Genomic DNA, 20,175 nt, shown 5'->3' with positions numbered 1-20,175 from the left:
AAATGTGTATTGAGTTAGATGTTTTTAAATGTCATGACTGCAACGTATACTTTTTAACGTGCTGTTTTAATGTTTTTATTTATTTTTTTTTGTTTTTTTTTCTTTGTATGACTTTAATTAAGTCGAATAAAGATATTCTGACTGACTGACTATTCCGACTCCAGTGAGTGCAACGGTAGGGAATGCGTTGGATAGCGTAGGGGTACATTTGACTATTCCTACTCCAGAGAGTGCAACAGTAGGGAAAGCGTTGGATAGCGTAGGGGTAAAAATTACTATTCCAACTCCAGAGAGTGCAACAGTAGGGAAAGCGTTGGATAGCATAGGGGTAAAAATTACTATTCCCACTCCAGTGAGTGCAATAGTAGGGAAATTAAATACTTCATATATAAATATCAATAACATAAATATTTATACCAATTACAAAATAATTAGAATATTTTACAATTTTATAAAATATATTAATTAATTAATTAAAATTACAAATAAAAATTAACTAATAATAAAAATTACCTACTAATACTAATTATTTACCAATTACCAATAAATTAATTTACAATATAAAAATAAATAAAAATTAGACACAAATAAAAATATTTAAAAAATGTATGTACTTACAATTAAATTACTTCCCAAGCTATTCCCCTATAAACACACAACCCACTACAGAAAATAATGTAATAAAAGTAACATATTTATCAAATAATCCATTACAATAAAATACAAATTATATTTTAATTAATTACCAATTATTAGTTAACAATTAATTCTAAATAAATAACAATAAATAACATAACATATTTAATTAATTATAAATAAATTACTTCCCACCCTATTCCCCTATAAACCCACAACCAGCTACAGCAAATAAAATACTAAATTTTAACATCTTTTTCAATTAAAATTAATTACCAATTATATTTTTATTAATTACCAATTAATAATTAATTAACAATGAATTCAAAATAAATACCAGTAAATAAAATAACATATTTAATTAATTATAATTAAATTACTCCCACCCTATTCCCCTATAAACCCACAACCCGCTACAGAAAATAAATTACTAAAATTAACACATTTATCAATTAATCAATTAAAATTAATTACCAGTTATATTTTAATTAATTACCAATTAATAATTATTTAACAATTAATTCTAAATAAATACCAATAAATAAAATAACATATTTAATTATTTATAATTAAATTACTTCCCACCCCATTCCCCTATAAACCCACAACCCACTACAGAAAGTAAATTACTAAAATGAACATATTTATCAAATAATTAATTAAAATTAATTACCAATTATATTTTAATTAATTACCAATTAATATTTAATTAACAACTAATTCTAAATAAATAACAATAAATAAAATAACATATTTAATTAATTATAATTAAATTACTTCCCACCCTATTCCCCTATAAACCCACAACCCGCTACAGAATTATATTACACAAAAATTAAAAATTAATATACACTTACCTTAAATTCGATATTTGTGTTGTCTATATTATGTCTAGTCGATATTATGTCCATTCTATATTTTTGATTCAATATTATGTCCATTCTATTCGATATTAAAATGTTCTAGTCGATATTTTGGTAGTCTATATTATGTCTAGTCGATATTATGTCTATTCTATATTTGTACTCTATATTATGTCTAGTCGATAATAAAAACTCGATATTTTGACTCTATATCAGTTGAATACTCATCAATGAAGCATACTTTACACCTCTCTCTAAAAATTCCATATTCTGGATTTGAGATTTAACATTACGCTTATGGTCAACATCCCTAACACCACTTTTTGTAAAGGCGAATTTACTCTGATTTGAGATTTGGGCTTTTCCTTCTGCAAACCTTTTTGGAGCGTCCTTCACTTTAGCATGGCTGCTGTAGTCTTTGGTGGTTAATGATTTTTCAAACATGGGTGGGTAGACCTGTACTGTGCAGTTGCAAACTTTGTAGTTACCCACTGTTCTGTATCATGTGCTCAACAAATCCAATGGGTTGAATTCACTACCAGGAGAGATGGGCACAATAAAGCCTGGAATTAATAAATTACAGTGTCAGTAAGATAGGTAAAACTAAAACAAGACCAATCATAGCACTATAAACACAAATGATCAATCCCAATCAATACTTGTTTGTAATGCCTTCTGGTAACTGAAAGAGGTGCGGTCCATTCTCAGGTTTGATTTGGAAAGGCTCATCAGGCAAAGGCTTAGCCCCTTTCTAGTCTCAAAGGTGAGAGCTTAGCCCAGGTGGATAACGGGACTAGTACTTCCACCAAGATCAATCCGCCCCCACACAAACCCCCAGTAAGTCTCCAAACTCTATGCGAAGGCCTAAGAGCTAAGACTGGTCTTGGTTGCGTGAGGGAGAAGAAAAATACACACATCTGAGGGTGCAGGTTCAGCAGTATTTAAAGGCAAAGACCCCACCCTATGCATGAGCCTATTCCAGATGGATCCTGTGCCTTGTAGTCTCCCCAAGGTCCAGCAAAACCTCCAGCAAATCTCCCCCCTCCGCCCCCAACCCCTCTTAGAGGGCTTAAAGGGCTCAAAATTGTCCAGGCTGTGTGAAGCTAGAAGAATGCATATGTCTGTGCATACAGACTTAATAGGATTCAGAGACAAATACCCTGCCCTTAACTGGTCTCTGGGGCAGGAGCTGAGACCACAAGGGTGCTGGGACAAATAGTCCCATCAGGACTAAGCCGTTCAAAGTTCAAAGTTCAAAAGATACTTTATTCGGTTTAAATCACAAAAACCATAAAAGTGTACAAGCATTAAAAAAGTCCACAAGCCACCCGTGATAAAATATAACAAAGATACAAAACAGGGGATAGCCCCTGAGATATACGGTACATGATGGCAAGAGTTTAAAAACAACAGCATACACATTAGTGACCTTATTGAGGATTTCATATAGTAGTTGATATTTATAAAAAGTCCTCTAGGACCAAGCGATCTTTTTGCCAAGTCTCACTGCTATAGTTAAAAATGTTGCCACATTAAAAATAACCCATATGTCTGTCAACAGTTGGAGGTACAATAAAGCTGGCTTCACTTGCTTAAAACCCTTTCCTTTTAACAGTGGTATGATAAATTTGAGTCTAATACCTTTAAAATGATCACAAAAGAACAAAAAGTGAGCCGTGTCCATAATTGAGCAGCCATCACATTTGCATAGACCTAAGTCCGAACTCCTGGTCCAGACAGGGCGGCCAGAAATTAAAAGATGAATTTTGTTCAATCGGAACCTCGTTAGCAAATACCTATGATTGGCATTATTCACAACTTTAAGATACATTTCCGGTTCGGGGTCAGATGAAACAATCAGCTGATGGGTCCTAACAGAGGATTTAAGCAGCTCCCTGCCCTCTCTGTCCATTTCTCTGTTCAGCAAAAAAATATTTTTGACCCACTTCAAATCCCCTCTCACCAAACTTAAAGGTTTATTGAACAATTCTGGCCGTCCCAGTTTTTCACACATTTGTTGCACGTATTTCAACCAGGGGATCTTCTCCCAGTGGTCCAGCATTAAACAGTCTTTTAAAATTTCATGGTTTACCTCAAGCTCTGGGTTTAACCAAACTGCCAACCATTTTAGTAAAGGGGCCATGGCAATTTTATCCTCCAAATAACCCACACCGCACTCCTGATGAACTATGTAGTTTGCGGTGGATTTTGGGAGGGAAAGAAGTGTTTTTAGGAAATTGTCCTCTGTGACCTGGAGCGATGAGACCTGTTTGAAGCCCCACAAATCGGCCCCATACATGGCGATGGCAGTGCATTTGGAAGCGTATACTTTAAGTACTGCCTCAATGGGTTTCACCCCTAGTTTACGTGAGAATCTTAGCACTGCCGAAATTGAACGTGCCAGGGATGTTTTTTTCTCCACCAGTTGGGGATACCACGTGGAGCCCTCATCGAAGACCACCCCCAGATAGGGAAATCTAGAAACTCGTGACAACTTGTGTTTATTACAAAATAGTGACATCATGTTTTTTTTGGACTTAGCTTTGTGACCTACTACCATGACATGAGACTTGCCAAAGTTAACGCTTAGGTCAAGATTATCCATGAAAACATAAAAAGAGTTCAGCAGGCATTGAAGTCCTACTGCGGTTCTAGCTAGGAGGGCAGCGTCATCCGCATACAATAGGGCAGGCAGTAAATATTTCCCAGCCTTCGGGATATCCTTACAAACTACACCCAAAGCTTTACCTAGGTCGTTGATATATAATGTAAAGAGCAGGGGAGCAAGAATGCACCCCTGTCTCACTCCATTAATAATACTAATTTTTTCCGTGCAGTTCCCCTTTCTGTCGTAACGGACCGTTGCAGTAAGGTCCCTATGGAGGTCTGCTAGAAAATATACTATGTTAGGGTTTATTCCGATGTTAAGGAGCTGACCCCACAATTTGGATCTGTTTACCCGGTCGAATGCCGAGGACAGATCCATGAAAGCAATAAACAATGACCCTGGCTTAGCTAAGGTGTACTTCCCGATGAGCAGCTGTAAGTTTAGACTTTGGTCGATAGTGCTGCGTCCCTTTCGGAATCCGTACTGTAGGGGGGAGAGTGTATTGGTTTCCTCTAACCAAGTAGTCAGTTTGCCTAAAACCACCCTCCCTAAAACCTTGACTGCAGAATCAATGAGGGATATGGGTCGGTAGTTATCAGGGTCCCCCCGGTCCCCTTTTTTATAAATGGGTACAATTACCGACTGTGTCCATGACTCAGGAATGCCTGTCTTAGAAACTCTGTTAAAAACATTAGTTAAAACTTTGGACCAAAATAAAATATCAACTTTAAAAAGATCAGAGGGGACGCCATCTGGCCCAGGAGCTTTGTTACTGGTCATCATACCAATGGCCACTGCCACCTCCTCCTCGTTCACAGTTAAAATATAAGGTGATTGAGGGAAGGCGATCATACGTTCTACCGCATGGGTCTCTTCTTCGTAAACAGAACTAAAGTGCGTGTGCCATCGCTCTTCTTGGATACCACAATCCAGTTCATTATTACTAGAATCCGAGAAGAAAGGTTGGTTTACCACCGCCCAGAACTTGGCGCTACTTTTTAATACATCTGTAGAAGTCAGATCAGCCCAAGCGTCCTCTCTGATTTCACACCGCCTTTTTTCAATTATAGCCTTGTATTCTCTCCTAAGGGTAGCTACAAGCCGTCTATCAACTGGGTCCGACTTAAGGGCAGCCTTGAGTTTGCGGTTTGCCGCTGAACAATTTTTGTCGAACCAACCTACCTTCCCTTGTGTTCTGCCTTTGCCATGACCAGTCAGATTGGAGAGAATATCAATGCAAACCTTTTTGTATGCCTCCATTACTTCACCATCCCCAGCCCGATCATCCATACACAACGTCAAATCATCCCTGCTACTATTACACAGGTTACAAAAAAACTCTTCTGGGATTACCGTGCACCATTTGATTCTACGTGCTTGATCTGTTAACCGCAAATCATGTTTACCTGCCAGGTTTTCACAACTATCCTTGATGACAAATATATTCTTTACTTTTAGAACCACAGGGTTGTGATCACTAAAATGGGACCATAAAACTGAATAGCTGCTAATTTGGACTCCATTAGTGCTGCTGAGGAATATGTAATCAATCACGGAGCCACTGCCATGGCCTATGAAAGTAGGGATATCCCCATCACACCCCTTTGGCAAGATAAGCCCATGTTCAGCCAACATTATTTCCAAGAAGATGCCCTGCTCCGAATGTTCAAAGTGGGCATTTTCTTCGTCCGGGGTACCAAATAACACATTGGGGGGGCATTTATCCTGACATCCGTGAATATTAAAATCTCCCATCAACAGAATGGTGCAGTCATGCTCTGCAGACTCTTTAAAGTCAGCCAGGAAAGTACTTAGCATCATCAAATTACTAACTGGACTGTCCCTGTCAAATGAGTTATAAAAATTTATAACCAAGACATTGTGATGACTCCTATAGGAAATTAAAACAGCAACACAATAAGGGCAGCCAGTAGCTACTTGCGTATAAGTCCCGGGGATTTTAGCAGAAATCAGGGTTACCAGACCCCCTTTGGCACGCCCCCTCGATGATCCAACTGCTGGTGTAGAAAAGGCCACTCACACACAGGTAAGTCTCGCCACACTCGGTGAAGGACCAGGTCGCATGGGGGTGTAAGTTATGGGGAAATATTAAAATCAATAACATCTAAAGTATGTAAATGCTTGGAAGAAAGTGGGAATTAATTTATATATGTTAAATTCTTCCTCCCTACAAAAGTAATATGCAAATAAAAGCAGCTGTGCAACTAAATCAGATAACATATGACAGTATCTTCTTTGTTTATCAATGCCTGTCTAGATGATGTTTATTTAATAGACTTCATGAGTGTTTGTAAATAAGAGTTGAGAAACTACTGATTAATTCCATGTTTTCCTTTTCCAAAGGTACTTTGTTCTTCCAATGAAACGAAGAGTCTACACTTGTGAGTCTATGTACTTCCCCAAGTTTCCTTTCAGGTAAAAGGGAAAACCAAACTTTGTGTCGAAAATGGGTCAAAATTGAATACATGTTCTTTTAATGCCCGAATCTCATATTCTGTTAGAATTATATGTCTAGATAAATTGTGAACATCATCCCACCGAACTCCAATATGTCCTTAAAATAACTTTTTCGCCTATTAAGTAATGGTAATGGACCTCCTGGAAGTGATCACACTGAAAAAGGGACCTGAACCACCAACTATCTCTCAAACATGGAACTTTGTCAAAACTACAGACTTGAGAAAAAAATCACAAATATAATCATAGAACCAACATCTTCAGAATTGGCAGGGTCACCACTAGCTGAGCACATGTATAGAGCACCAATGAAATTAAATTAAATTAAATTAAATTAAATGAAAAAGAAACTTAATTAAGCGCACTGCGGCCAAGCGGCTTCCTGGCGCTGGGGATTTGACCAGACTCACAGAGGGGGCACGGGAAAACTAGCAGGGAAAAGCCTGAGAGAACAGGAAAGTTTTGAGACTTTACGGAAATGGGTATAGATGGGATGGAATGGATGAAAAGAGGAAGACTGTTCCAGAACCGGGGGGCCAGAACCGAAAATCGCGTGCCTCCTGTTCTGGATTTACGGAAGCGGGGGACGTGCAGAAGGGAAAGGGAGGAGGAGCGGAGAGTGCGACTAGGGACGTGAGGAGTAATGAGAGAACCGATGAAGAGGGGGGCTGAATGGGTGTGAGCCCGAAAGGCCAAACAGGCCAATTTAAAAAAAGATCTGAAGTGCACAGGAAGCCAGTGAAGGGACTTGAGTGCAGGGGTGATGTGGGAAGATTTAGGAAGACGAAGAATGAGGCGGGCAGCCTGGTTTTGGATGGCCTGAAGGCGGCGGGTTTCATAGGCGGGTATGCCCACGTACAAGCCATTCCCATAGTCAAGGCGGGAAGTGATAAGAGCCATGACTATGGTTTTGAGGGCGTCCGCAGAGAAGTACCGAGAAATCTTCCTAATGAGGCGGAGGGACAGAAAACAAGAGTATACTACGGAGCTGACGTGGGCATGCATAGACAGATCATGGCTGACCTTGATGCCCAGAGTCCGAACAGAAGAAACCGGTGAGGGGGGGGAGGGGACCAAAGGAAGGGGGCCAGTGAACCACGGACCAAGGGTTGGAGGGACCACCCTTGAGGACAAGCTCTGTCTTGTCCGGGTTGACCTTCAAGTGATTGGTGCTCATCCAATCGGATATGAAGACTAAGGTGGAGCAAAACTTAGGAAGAGAATCAGAAGGGGAAGAGATATCAAAGACAAGCTGGAGGTCATCCGCGTAGTTATACACGGAGACCCCCAGCTTGAGAAGAGAAGTGATAAGAGGGTAGATATAGAGATTGAAAAGGAGAGGGGAAAGGGAAGAACCTTGGGGGACCCCGCAGGTAACCAAGCGAGGAGGAGCGGAGAAGCCTCAGAGTTGAACCGCTTGAGACCTGCCCTGAAGAAAGGACGCAAGCCAAGAAAAGGCAGCACCCCGGATGCCCGCTGCGCTGACACGGTCGAGAAGGATGGAATGATCGTCTGTGTCAAACGCAGTGGACAAATCGAGGAGGACCAGAAATTGGGGAGATTGATGTCAGCTTTCCCCTTGAGTTCGTCCAGGACCGCAATGACCACTGACTCCGTGGAATGCCCTGGGCGAAAACCCGCCTGATGGGAAGCAAGGAGGTGGTTCTCCTCGATATAAGTGGACAGACAAGATGTAACATAGCTTTCAAGGATCTTACCCAAATAAGGGAGAAGAGAGATAGGACTAAAATTAGAAGGAAGCGAAGGATCCAGACCAGTTTTTTTAAGAATGGGAAAAACTATAACAGATTTGAAGGATGAAGGAACAGAACCCAAAGCCAAAGAAGCGTTAAGAAGAGCAAGAGTGGGGGCAGGACAGCTAGTGAAGAGAGTTTTGAGAATCCGTGCAGGAGCACAATCCGCCGGAGATCCAGACTTGACTTTTGTAAGCAAGTTAAGGAAACGATCCATAGAGATGGGTGGGAAATGATCCAAAAAGGAGGAGGGCAGAGGGAGGGAGCAGGAGGAGCCAGATTGAAGCACCGTAGGGATATTGGCTTTTATGTTAGCAATCTTATCAATGAAATAATCATTGAGCAAAGAGCAAAGGATCTGAGATGGAACAAGACTGGTGCTAGTACGGTCAGAAGTAGCTAGATTATGGACCAGGGAGAAAATTTCTCGGGATTTGTTAGCAGAAAGGGCAACTCTCTCGGTAAAGTATTTGGTTTTGGCCGCAAGGATCGCTTTTTTGTAGTCGTTAAGGAGAAGTCTGTATTTAGCGCGGAGGATGGGACAGTAGTTCCGTCTCCAGTGACGTTCCGACCGCCTGAGATCAAGTTTGAGATCTTTGAGCTCATTGGAGAACCATTTGTGCGCGTCATAGGGGCGGACGGATTTGACCTTCTTGAGCGGGGCGACCTGATCGCAGGAAGAGGAGAGCCAGGTACTAATGGCATCTGTCTGTGAATCCAAAGAGAGGTCAGTAAGATCGGGAACTGAAGAGGCCAGGGAGAGCGAAAGAGAGTTGAGATCAGTTTGATTCCAACTGTGGGCCAGAATATTTTTGGGTAGAGGCAGCTTGTCGGCCGAAGCTGAATAAATGGAAAATGAAATAATGGAATGGTCAGACCAAATGCAGGGGAGTATAGAGGGGGATGAAATGTCGTGGCGTGATGACCAGATTTGGTCCAGGATATGACCCTGGACATGGGTGGGGGCCAAGATGTGGGATGAAAAGTTCAAGCTCTGAAGGGTAGCAGAAAAGTCTTTGGAAGACAGGTCTTCCCTGGGGTCACCTGGCCAGAAGTTAAAATCGCCAAGCAGGATAACCGAAGAGTTATTGACCACCAGTGTGGCCAAAAGATCCTGTAGAGCAGCTACAAATAAAGGCATGGCTTGGGGGGGACAATACATAAGAACAACGGTGAGAGGTGCGGAAAGATTGAGAGATCGGGCCACCAAGTAGTCCACGTTAGGTATGGGGGGTGAGCAAGAAGTTGAAATTTCAGAGTGGAACGAATAATCATTGCCACTCCACCCCCAGCCTTACCAGCCGGGCGGTCTGCTCGGAGGGCATAATAGGTGTCGGGGAGAATGGCCAGGAGATCCGGAAGGGAATCAGTGGAAAACCAGGTTTCAGTGAGAAATAAATAGTCTGGGCAATCTGTGTTCAAAAGATTGAAAAGTTGCGTCTGATGCTTGACTGCAGAACGGGTATTAAGCAAATAAGCAGAAGCTGCCGAAGGGACAGGTGAAGAGCGAGTGACGAGAGAGGGAACAGTAGAAGGAGAGATGGGGCTACGGGTAGGAGAGCGTGGACAGGGAGGGCGGGGGGCAAGGATGCCAAGAGAATCAAGACGATGCAGTAAAGAAGGGGAAGGGGGAGAGACAGCAGGATGTGCAGAGAGTTGGGCTGAGGAGTACACCAGAGAATGAACAGGGTCTGTGGCCCATGGTCCCGGCCCGTCGCGGACGGGTGCAGACGGGCTTGCCTTAGGCACGCCTTCGGCGCGCAAACGGCGCGCCCGCTGCGCCTGTCCGCTGCGTGTACGTGGAAAGCACATGTTTTTATGGAGGTGGTCAGGGCGTGGCCTCGTACAGGTGGATGTGGCCTGAGGTGAGGCTCGCTGATGGCGGCAAGTGGGGAGAGCCTGTCCCGCGGCAGCGTTTACCTCGGCTGCGCGGGGGTCAGGGAAGCAAGCAAAAGCCCCAGGAACAAGGTAGGAGTGGGCAGAAGTTAAAACAAACACATTATCACAATTTTAAAAAGATCGAGTTTTGCAGATTTTAAGCTATGCTCCCGGCTGTGCCTCAGGAGTGTCTAGTGCAAGAACCGAGCTCGTAACCAGCTCGGTTAAGTAGGCAGGTGGGCGTGGTCTCGTACAGGTGGGCATGGCCTGAGGTGAGGCTCGCTGATGGCGGCAAGTGGGGAGAGCCTGTCCCGCGGCAGCGTTTACCTCGGCTGCGCGGGGGTCAGGGAAGCAAGCAAAAGCCCCAGGAACAAGGTAGGAGTGGGCAGAAGTTAAAACAAACATGTTATCACAATTTTAAAAAGATCGAGTTTTGCAGATTTTAAGCTATGCTCCCGGCTGTGCCTCAGGAGTGTCTAGTGCAAGAGCCGAGCTCGTAGTCAGTTCGGTTAAGTAGGCGGGTGGGCGTGGCCTCGTACAGGTGGGCGTGGCCTGAGGTGAGGCTCGCTGATGGCGGCAAGTGGGGAGAGCCTGTCCCGCGGCAGCGTTTACCTCGGCTGCACGGGGGTCAGGGAAGCAAGCAAAAGCCCCAGGAACAAGGTAGGAGTGGGCAGAAGTTAAAACAAACACGTTATCACAATTTTAAAAAGATCGAGTTTTGCAGATTTTAAGCTATGCTCCCGGCTGTGCCTCAGGAGTGTCTAGTGCAAGAGCCGAGCTCGTAGTCAGCTCGGTTGAGTAGGCGGGTGGGCGTGGCCACCACTAAGTACAGCCGCAAGAGATGTGGAACACAGCTGCACTACAAAAGAGAACGTGTTGCTTCCCTCTCTTAGCTGATGGTCCTAAGATGTTTTTCCATGGGCTTCAATTGGTACATAATGTAGGTGCAAGGTTCGGAAACAGCTTAGCCAAGCACAAGCATATCTCTCATATCTTGAATCAGCTACATCACCTCTTCATCAGGGCCAGCTTTAGAGAGGGTGGCACTAGCTGCGACAATCTGTTTTGGCACCCCCCAACTCCATTACTTCCTTCTCCACAGATTCCCTCACTGCCAACCTCCAACAGTTTCCCTTATCTCTCCTAGCCCTTCTCGCACATGCATTTAATTTGTTTTATAGCGCTACTCAGACAAGTCTAGGGTGTCACAGCACTGTTCATCAGACACCTCTTATACAGAGACAACGAATCATACGTGTGTAAATCAGTCTATAGGAAATGTTACATAAAGCAATGAGGATTACAAGATGTAAGAATCACATGCTATCTATACTGGTAGCCTGTATATTTTAAGAATGTTTAGTCTGGAGAAGCACAAACTCTGGATTTAAACGTACCTCAGTGGTTGGGGTTAGTTTTACTAATAAGAATGTATTTCTACCCAAACTAACCATTTTTAGCAACATTAGAATATTGAAAGACTGTAAAAAAATATAAGGTTCCAACGTATGCCTTGCAGATTACATTCAGCTCTTTGATGACAGTTCATAGGTCACTGTGCTGTATTAAAATTGCAATTTATAAACTGCAAGCAACAAAAGGTTCTCTGTGATAAATGCAGTAACCCACTGAGCTATCCATATAAAATACATGTAAGAAAATGGGTTACTGATTGGGGGAAGTAAACCCTACTCAAGCAGCATCCACAATCTTTGTCAGGGTGAAGTCACAAGGAAATGCTAACTCAACATGCGCTCAACTATCAGGAAGGTTGGCAAGAACAGTCAGGCTTAATTCGGAGGTAATGTGTATAGATTTTATGCACCACTTCAAACAGTAATAAAATGAAAACACAATACATGAAAAATCAACCCAATTAAGAAAAATAGAGAAGAGTTTAATAAATAAAGCAAGACAAAAACAACAAAAATCCAATCAATAGAACTGCAGATAAGCAATGTTATAGATTTCAGTGAAGCACAAAGTGCCTCTTAAACCTGTCAGCCTTAGGGTGGTCTTCCCTGAAACTTTTGCCTTCCTTCTTCATTTTGCTGATCTTGTTTTTGCTGTCCTTAGGTCTCTGTGCACTTTACCACTGCTAACCAGTATTAAAATGCATGTGCTCATCCGTAAAACATGGTATTATTGGGTTATACCCAACTGGCATATTTAATTTACTTATAAATCCCTAGTAAAGTGGTACTACATGTACCCGGGGCCTATAAATTAAATGCTACTAGTGGGCCTGCAGAACTGATTGTGCCACCATTTTAAGAAGCCCTTAAAACCTGTCTCAGGTCTGCCATTGCACACTGTGTGTGCAGTTTTTAAACTGCCATTTCAACTTCAAAAATTAAACTTTTTGGCAGGCCCAAACATTCCTTTTTAATACATATATGTCACCCCTAGGCCATGGACAGCCCAAAGGGCAGGGTGCAGCGTATTTAAAAAGTAGGACATGTATTTTAAGTTTTACATGTCCTAGTTATGAAAACCTCTTAAATTCGTTTTTTACTAATGCAAGGCCTCCCTCAAACATAGGGTAACATTGGAGTTACCTTATTACATTTATTAAGCTACATTTCTAAATGTAACTGTTGACCAGGTCATGCTTGGTGTCTTTGGAATTGTAAGGAAAAATCCTGTCTTATGTTAAAGTTGGATTTTTTCAATTTCAATTTTGAAAATGTCACTTTTAGAAAGTTGGCATTTTCCCCTTAGCCATTTAGTGCCTGAAACATATCCCTGTGTCACATGACTGGATAAAGATGACAGTAGGGCTTTATGTAATCCTCCTAGACAGCCACACACAATAGAGAGCTTAGGTGTGCCAGGATGAGGCATCAATGGTAGGATGGGAGGGTGGAGCTGGACACAGTCCTACTTACCCTTGAATAGGCTGTGTCCTGCCTCCACACAAAGGGCTACATACCTCTGTAGTTAGTCTGGAGCCAGGATAGGGAAGGCAGGATGCCTGGGAAACCTTTAGTAGCTTCTCCCACCTTCCAGACAAAGGACACAGGGTATAAATATTGGACCTCAGACACCACCTCTTCAGTACACTTCCGGACCAGTGGATACTATGCCAGGAAGAAGGACTGCTGTGCTTCTGAAAGTACCACCACTCTGCTGGACTACTGCTCTGAAGGAACTGCTACCCTGCTGTGCTGGCCTGCTGCCCTCTTGCCTGGGAGAGAAGGACTGGACCTGCATCTGTTGAACCCAGGACACCAAAGAGACTCGAAGGGCTAGTTGGCTGACCTCCTGAATAGAGCCTCAGGGACAGAAGGCACAAAAACCTTGAACCCAGCATTTGGGCTCCGCCATCGGTGAGTCTTACCCTGCAACGTGGTCCCATCCTAGTCATGGACCCCTTGGTTGTGGGCCTAAAGGTGCTCTACCAGCCCATCTGTTTTACTCAGCAAAAATTATGCATCTCCTCTGCTGTGTTTCACAAATCCGGGCAGAGCCAATGCATCACCTCTGCCGAAAGAGTGCTCCCAATGCATAGGACTCCACATTGACTTAGCAGCCCGCATCGGAAGCACCCCCTATGCGAAGCTTTCCCAACGGAGACCTCAAATCACAAAAATCTGTCGTTGACGGTAGCCTCGACAACGATGCAGGTTGTCGCATCGGAGCCTCACACTTCCTCAAAACTGACATATCGCTTCCACTGTGCAAGGCATCCCCCACACCACACTTTGCATCGCAAGCCCTTGTTAACAGGATCCTCGACACATTGCAGCTCCACATCTCCTTGGCACCGATGCATCTCCTCAACTGTACAACGCATCCTCTGCACGGGACCTCGCAACTCTCTCCAACCAGGATTTAAGGTATTTTATTCAGCGGTCCTAACTGCGTCCCTGTAGCCAAATGGCGCACCATCACAGTTGGCCTGAACTTGTGACTTTGTCATTTTACAGCGCAACCAGATTCTCAAAGTTGCCGCTTGGTGCTTTTTGGCGCTATTTTTACTGAAATCTTTAATGTTTAATGCTTCCAGCTCTGCTGATTGGATTTTTGTTGTTTTCGTCTTGTTTTATTTATTAAACATTATTTTTTTTCCAAATCTGATGTAAGGATCCTTTTGTGGTGTGTTTCACTGTGTTACTGTTTGAAGTATTGTACAAATACTTTACACATTGACTCTGAGTTAGGCCTGACTGCTCTGTGCCAAGCTACCCAAGGATTGAGCACAGGTTATTTAGGGTTTGCTTGTGACTTCATCCTGACAAGGATTGTGGTTCCAGCTTGAGTAGGGTTTCTCTGTTTTTGATTTGCCAATGTGACCTAACCATGATCATGACATGCTGAAACTTCAGTTTTGCTAATTGTTTATGCATGAAATGTGTATAAAATCCCCTAGTTTTGAAGGTTTAGCTGTGACTTCTCATTTTCTTCCCGAGGCTCTGTCCGATTATTATGAGACTTTCTCCTTCTCCCTTAAAATGCTGCCAGTACCCTTTGTGAGCTTAACTTAAAATCTAGAGAGATTTAACTGCTTAAATATGTTTTTTTAATGATTTTATGATTATGTGTTCTGTATCTGAGCCTTGATAATAAACTATACATTTTTCTGTATCATTTGTGCTAGTAATTCTGTTTCATTTTTAAAATGTATCCTCAATCTAGAACTTAGTTATTGAGGGGTCCCAGTTCCTATTTGAATTTTACTCTGCTAATTAGTGCGCTCAGTGTTCGGGAGGGTGGTGTCTCTTGCCGCTAGATCAACAAGAATTGCAGAGCCGAATTACCCGAGGTAAAAAATGGCCTGTATATAATATTGGGGTTCAGTAAATTATTTGGGTTCGGCTCCCATACCATTGCTTTCATTAAATGTTTTTAAAATTTTTGCAAAGATTGTCACACCAGCCACTGGAACTGAAGTTTTCTACGTTTTAGGCGGATGTGCCCATGCACACAAGATAAAATTCAGTTGCTGGCAGTAAAGAAGGCCAATGCCCCTCTGCCCCATGCTGTATGCTGCAGCGAGCTAAAGCAAAAATTGAGTGCCAGTTTGATTGACCAATGATTTAACCCCTTAAGTGCTGCCGTCGGCCAACGGTCGTCGCGAGCACTACCTTGCCAGTGCTGCGCACGACCGTTGGCCGACGGGCCAGCATTCGTTCTTCGAACGTTCAGCACTGGGCGCTGAACGTTCAACGCTCCTATGAGGTTAAAAGGGCTGACCAAAAGCCCTTCTGTGTATATATATATCTGTAGTGATATTGAGATTTTAAGGGGGAAAACAAAAGGTTGGCAAGGAATGTCTTGAGGCCAGATCTACAAAGAAGGTTTGAGGCAAAAGATAACCAAACAATAAGCCCAAAGCACAATAAACAGGTGAATGATTAGTCGCGACTTTAGCTGAGTTTGTAAATAGGTGGTACTTTGTTTCCTCACACTATGTGTGTTTTGTTTCTGTGAGCCAACGGGCAAGAATTATTCCCCTCCATGTGGGTACAAAGAGAAAATGGAACTGTACATTGTGGTAGAGTGTGTGGGTCAGTGCTTAATTTAGGCCAGTGGTTTCCAGTGCTCGGCACCAGCCCTTAAATGTCAAGCCACAAGGTGGCAATGTATGGCTAATTTAGAGATGACTGCAATTACAAGCAATTATAAATTCAGTATGCATTTAAAATGACCAATACCTGCTGCCCAATCTATTCTTATAGCTTATCGAATTGTCACACTTGTAGGAGTGTTATGATTAGTAGTTGTGTTGTTACTATAATTGGCAGCATGGCAGAGGCAAGGTGTGCTGCACACCGGCGAGCCTCCTGACGAGAGCCCCGGTCCTTTTTTATCTCTCTTTTTTTTTGCAAGTTAAGCACTGGTGTGGATGTGTCAAGAGGTGCTGGATCGCCGCACAGATGGAGCTGTAGACCGGAGGTGCCGGGCAGCTGCTCTGCGGACACAGCATTCAACTCGCCTGCTGGTCAGCAGGGCAGTCTGCTGAGAATGCACGATCGCGGTGGGTACACTGAAGCAGCGTCAGCTACGCTGGCAGCAAGGAGAAGTGTTTATGCGTCGTGCACGGGCGGCGGGATCCTCGTGTTTATAGTGCCTCAGCGTGCGCAGTTACATTCAGCAGGCAGCTAGCAGCAGGTTTGGTAGATACCCCTATGTGCATTCCCTTCCCTCAGCCTCTGCGTGCACCGTTTGATAACAGATAGGTCTCGTGCCGGCTACTGATGCACCGTGACTTACCCACGGAGGAGGGCACCTTCTTGGACTTCCTCTGTAATGCCATCTTACAGGAGGGCCCCCTACCAGGATCCGGGGAGACCCCCACACGCATCGTCCAGCGCTGCCTGGCCGGCGGCCCAAGAGCTGCGGAGAGCCAGGGGCGGGTCTAAGAGGACGGGGGCGGGGCCTCGCAGATGGGAGGTGGGCTTCGAAGAACACTGACAGTGCGAAAAGCATTAATCTCGGCAGCATCAGCACCAGCGCGCGCTGCCCGAAGGAACACCGACTCTCACCCCATCAGTGGCGTCTGCAGCGAGCACCCTGTCGGCGACGAGCGCAAAGCCTGGTTAATGTTTTTGAACTATTAATTTTCTACTTTTAATGCGCGCAAGTGCGGATGATTTAACCAAACGCTTAACAGTTTACAATATCAAATGAATTGAGCTGCTTAGTTTTATTTTTCGCTGCATGTACTGGAGGCACACCCAATAGCGTCCAGCAGCTAATGTTCTCCTCGTGCTGTTCCAGAAAGAGGTGCACTCAACTCACTTGTTCAATAAGTGCAATATGCAAATTAGCTGGCACGGACGTATCTGGGTTCTATAAATCTATGAAAGTGATCTGCATGGCTTGGCAGTTTGGGCTGGACTGTTCCCATGAGGTAAAGCGTCAAGGCTGATTTGCATACGGCCTTGTCTGAACTGCGGTGGTGTGGAGGGCAAAAAAACGATGGATTTAGGCCCAGATCTCTGTACTGGGGTGAATGTATGACATTGTTCTGCATTCTGTCCATCAACTGTTGTTTTTGCATTTGTCACCCCGAGTGGGATTGGGATGGGTATGCTCAGACGTGAGTCCCATGCTCTCCACACCACTGGAGTCAAGTTATCCTGGCTGAATACGGCTGATTGCCAGAAACCGGTCCTAGGATGCTTGATTGCGGTCCAGGAAAGACATGGCTTGGCAGTTCGGGCTGGACTGTTCCAATGAGGCACAGGGTCAAGGCTGATTTACATATGGCCATGTCTGAACTGGGGTGGTGTGGAGTCCAAAAAAACGATGGATTTAGGCCCAGATCTCTGTACTGGGGTGAATGTATGAAATTGTTCTGCAATCTGTCCAACTGTTGTTTTTGCATTTGTCACCCCGAGTGGGATTGGGATGGGTATGCTCAGGCGTGAGTCCCATGCTCTCCACACCACTGGAGTCAAGCTATCCTGGCTGAATACGGCTGATTGCCAGAAACCGGTCCTAGGATGCTTGATTGCGGTCCAGGAAAGACTTGGCTTGGCAGTTCGGGCTGGACTGTTCCCATGAGGCACAGGGTCAAGGCTGATTTGCATATGGCCATGTCTGAACTGGGGTGGTGTGGAGTGCAAAAAAACGATGGATTTAGGCCCATATCTCTGTACTGGGGTGAATGTATGACATTGTTCTGCATTCTGTCATCAACTGTTGTTTTTGCATTTGTCACCTAGAGCACACTGGATTAACCAAAGGCCCAGGGGCGTATTCTTCGGTAATGCTCATTCACATAAACTGCAATAGAACAGGACTTTAATATTTAATAAAGTTACTGTTTTGAGTAAGTTTACTGCTGTTCAATATTCACAAATTCCGAGTGTATCTTGCTACTAAAACAAGCATTGGCATAGCCAATAGGTCTCCCCTTTGGGACATTGTAAGTGTTTAGCCACGCAACAGTTGGTGTTGTTGCACCAAGGATATTGTGCTGGATAACTAAACACTTCTAAGGTCCCAAAGGTGAGACCTATTGGCTATGCCAATGCTTGTTCATTCCTCCAGCTAGTCTCCGAAATGTTTAACTGGCTATGCTTAGTTATTTTGATTGCAATTCAGCATATGAAATTGACTTGGCAGGGACATTTTCTGCAGCAATGTGATGTCTTCAGAGATCACCGTGCCTATATTCTATGCACTGCTGGTCAGATTTTTTTTCTGCTTTCAGTCTGGGGAATAAATATTTTTTTGAAGAGAGCATTTGTAATTCTCCCAGTCACACTGCTATCCGTCCGTCCACAAATGCAGCTGTAAACAGATTCTGACTCTTTTAATTTATTGGTGACTTTCATTTACTGATCAATGGTTTTAAGCAAGGAGTAAGTTGTGAATAGCAGTTACTTCCACACACTGGCCCATCACCTGGATGGCGGAAGTGTCGCCACTGCACACACTGATTGATAGTGGGCCTTTAATACATATCTATTTTAGTTTTTAATAGCAGAAAGGTTCCCCTTAGCACTTCAAATATCAATAATTCAAATACATATAATCTTGTAACAGAATAACATATCAGTAAAAGTGCAAAGCAGTCCAAATGTTTCCCATGAAAAGTCCAAGTAGTAAAGTTCCGTTTGTAGAACACCAAACTCAAATATCCAAGAAGGTAAGTACATCCAAAAGGAGTTTAATTGTTGTCATCCAAAAGAAGTTCTTTGCAGCCAACACATGTTTCGTCATGCAAAATTAACATGCATCATTGACTTCGTCAGGGCTGCAACCCAAGAAAATATAAATACACAATATCAAATAATTTTCCAAAATTCAATATTATCTAAATATATCACTATCACCAGGTCACGGACTCTCCTTTGTCATCCCCCGTGACTTTCTCTCCGCAGGACTGGAGTGGGCCCTTTAAGGAAAGCCTGGACTTCCCTGAAACCGCGCCTCCCTCGATGACGTCGAATCTGGTGGGCCTATCAGTGGTCGGTTCATCACATGAAAGGCGGAACGAGGAAGAGACCGTCGGCGAGTTCGGGAAAGCAGGACGCGGGCCGGAGGAGAAGGACGGACGTCGACCGGAGGAGACCGAAGACGACCCCGAAGGACTTCCAGCCTGTGAAGACCAGACGAAGATGGGCCAAGAAGACGAGGTCACGCTCAGCGTTCGAGGAACACCGAAGGATAAGCCAGGAGGCCAACGACACTACGCTTCGCACAGCCACACTCAGGAAGAAGCGTGGCTAAGCAAGAAATGGGGCCGAATACAAGCTCTTTTTGCATTTAAAGGTGGGGCGGGGTAACGAGGAAACAGGAGGGTTCTGTGAGCACTGTTCCGTTCCTTGGGCACATTCACTTCACAACCCCCGGGTAGCATGGCTTTAGAAGGGACAAACTGGTGTTGTTCTTACCCTCTCACGTGCCGTATTCCTCTCTCCCTTTCCCTTCCGTCGAATGAACTTGAGCAAAGCAGTGACCTAATAGCCACTCTCCTTTCTTTTGTTTTGGGGCTGAGACGGTAAAGAGGAACCTCTACGGAAGACCCCTACCTAAGAAGAGGAACCCAGACGTGTATCCTCAAGTTTTGGATATTACTTTAAAGACATCCAGTTATTGGACAAGCTTTCTGTATGCCCACATAAAAACTTCCTTATCACACTATTGGCTCCTTCCTTCCTTGTTAACCTTAAGGTTACAATCACCTTCACCAATACAACCTAAACAGAAAAGCAAGCGTAAAAGGTAGGAGATTTTAGTCACCCTAAGTGCTGTTAGTAAACAGAACTCTGAACATTCTCTATGGTGTTAATTCACTTGTCAGAAAAGACACTCTTAGTGTATTCAAGAGCCCAAAGCATCAGTGTATTAAGGAAAGAATATATATTTACCTCAAACATTAATCCATGTATAATAAAATCAAATTGTAATCTCAAATCAATATGAAACTGAATCTGTAACAAAAGAATGCCAGCTTAGTAAGCAAATCCAATGATGGCCTGAGTCAATTTCCACCAGGTCA

The 20,175-nt window shown here is 43.7% G+C and overlaps 1 protein-coding gene across 1 annotated transcript in view; it reads right to left on the bottom strand.

Annotated features, from left to right (window-relative positions):
• ATP8A2 (ATPase phospholipid transporting 8A2) overlaps nucleotides 1-16,565 on the bottom strand; it is a 2,134,099-nt gene extending 2,117,534 nt beyond the window's left edge. Inside the window, exon 1 of the mRNA XM_086935178.1 lies at nucleotides 16,434-16,565. Coding sequence (XP_086791304.1) covers nucleotides 16,434-16,524 — 91 coding nt within the window. The 5' untranslated portion in view covers nucleotides 16,525-16,565. The remainder of the gene's footprint in view (nucleotides 1-16,433) is intronic.
• Between the last annotated feature and the right edge of the window lie 3,610 nt (nucleotides 16,566-20,175).

Source organism: Lissotriton vulgaris, chromosome 8 (genome assembly GCF_964263255.1).
Source record: "Lissotriton vulgaris chromosome 8, aLisVul1.2, whole genome shotgun sequence".
In the NCBI taxonomy this organism is placed as follows: domain Eukaryota; kingdom Metazoa; phylum Chordata; class Amphibia; order Caudata; family Salamandridae; genus Lissotriton; species Lissotriton vulgaris.
This window is presented reverse-complemented; position numbering and strand designations above follow the sequence as displayed.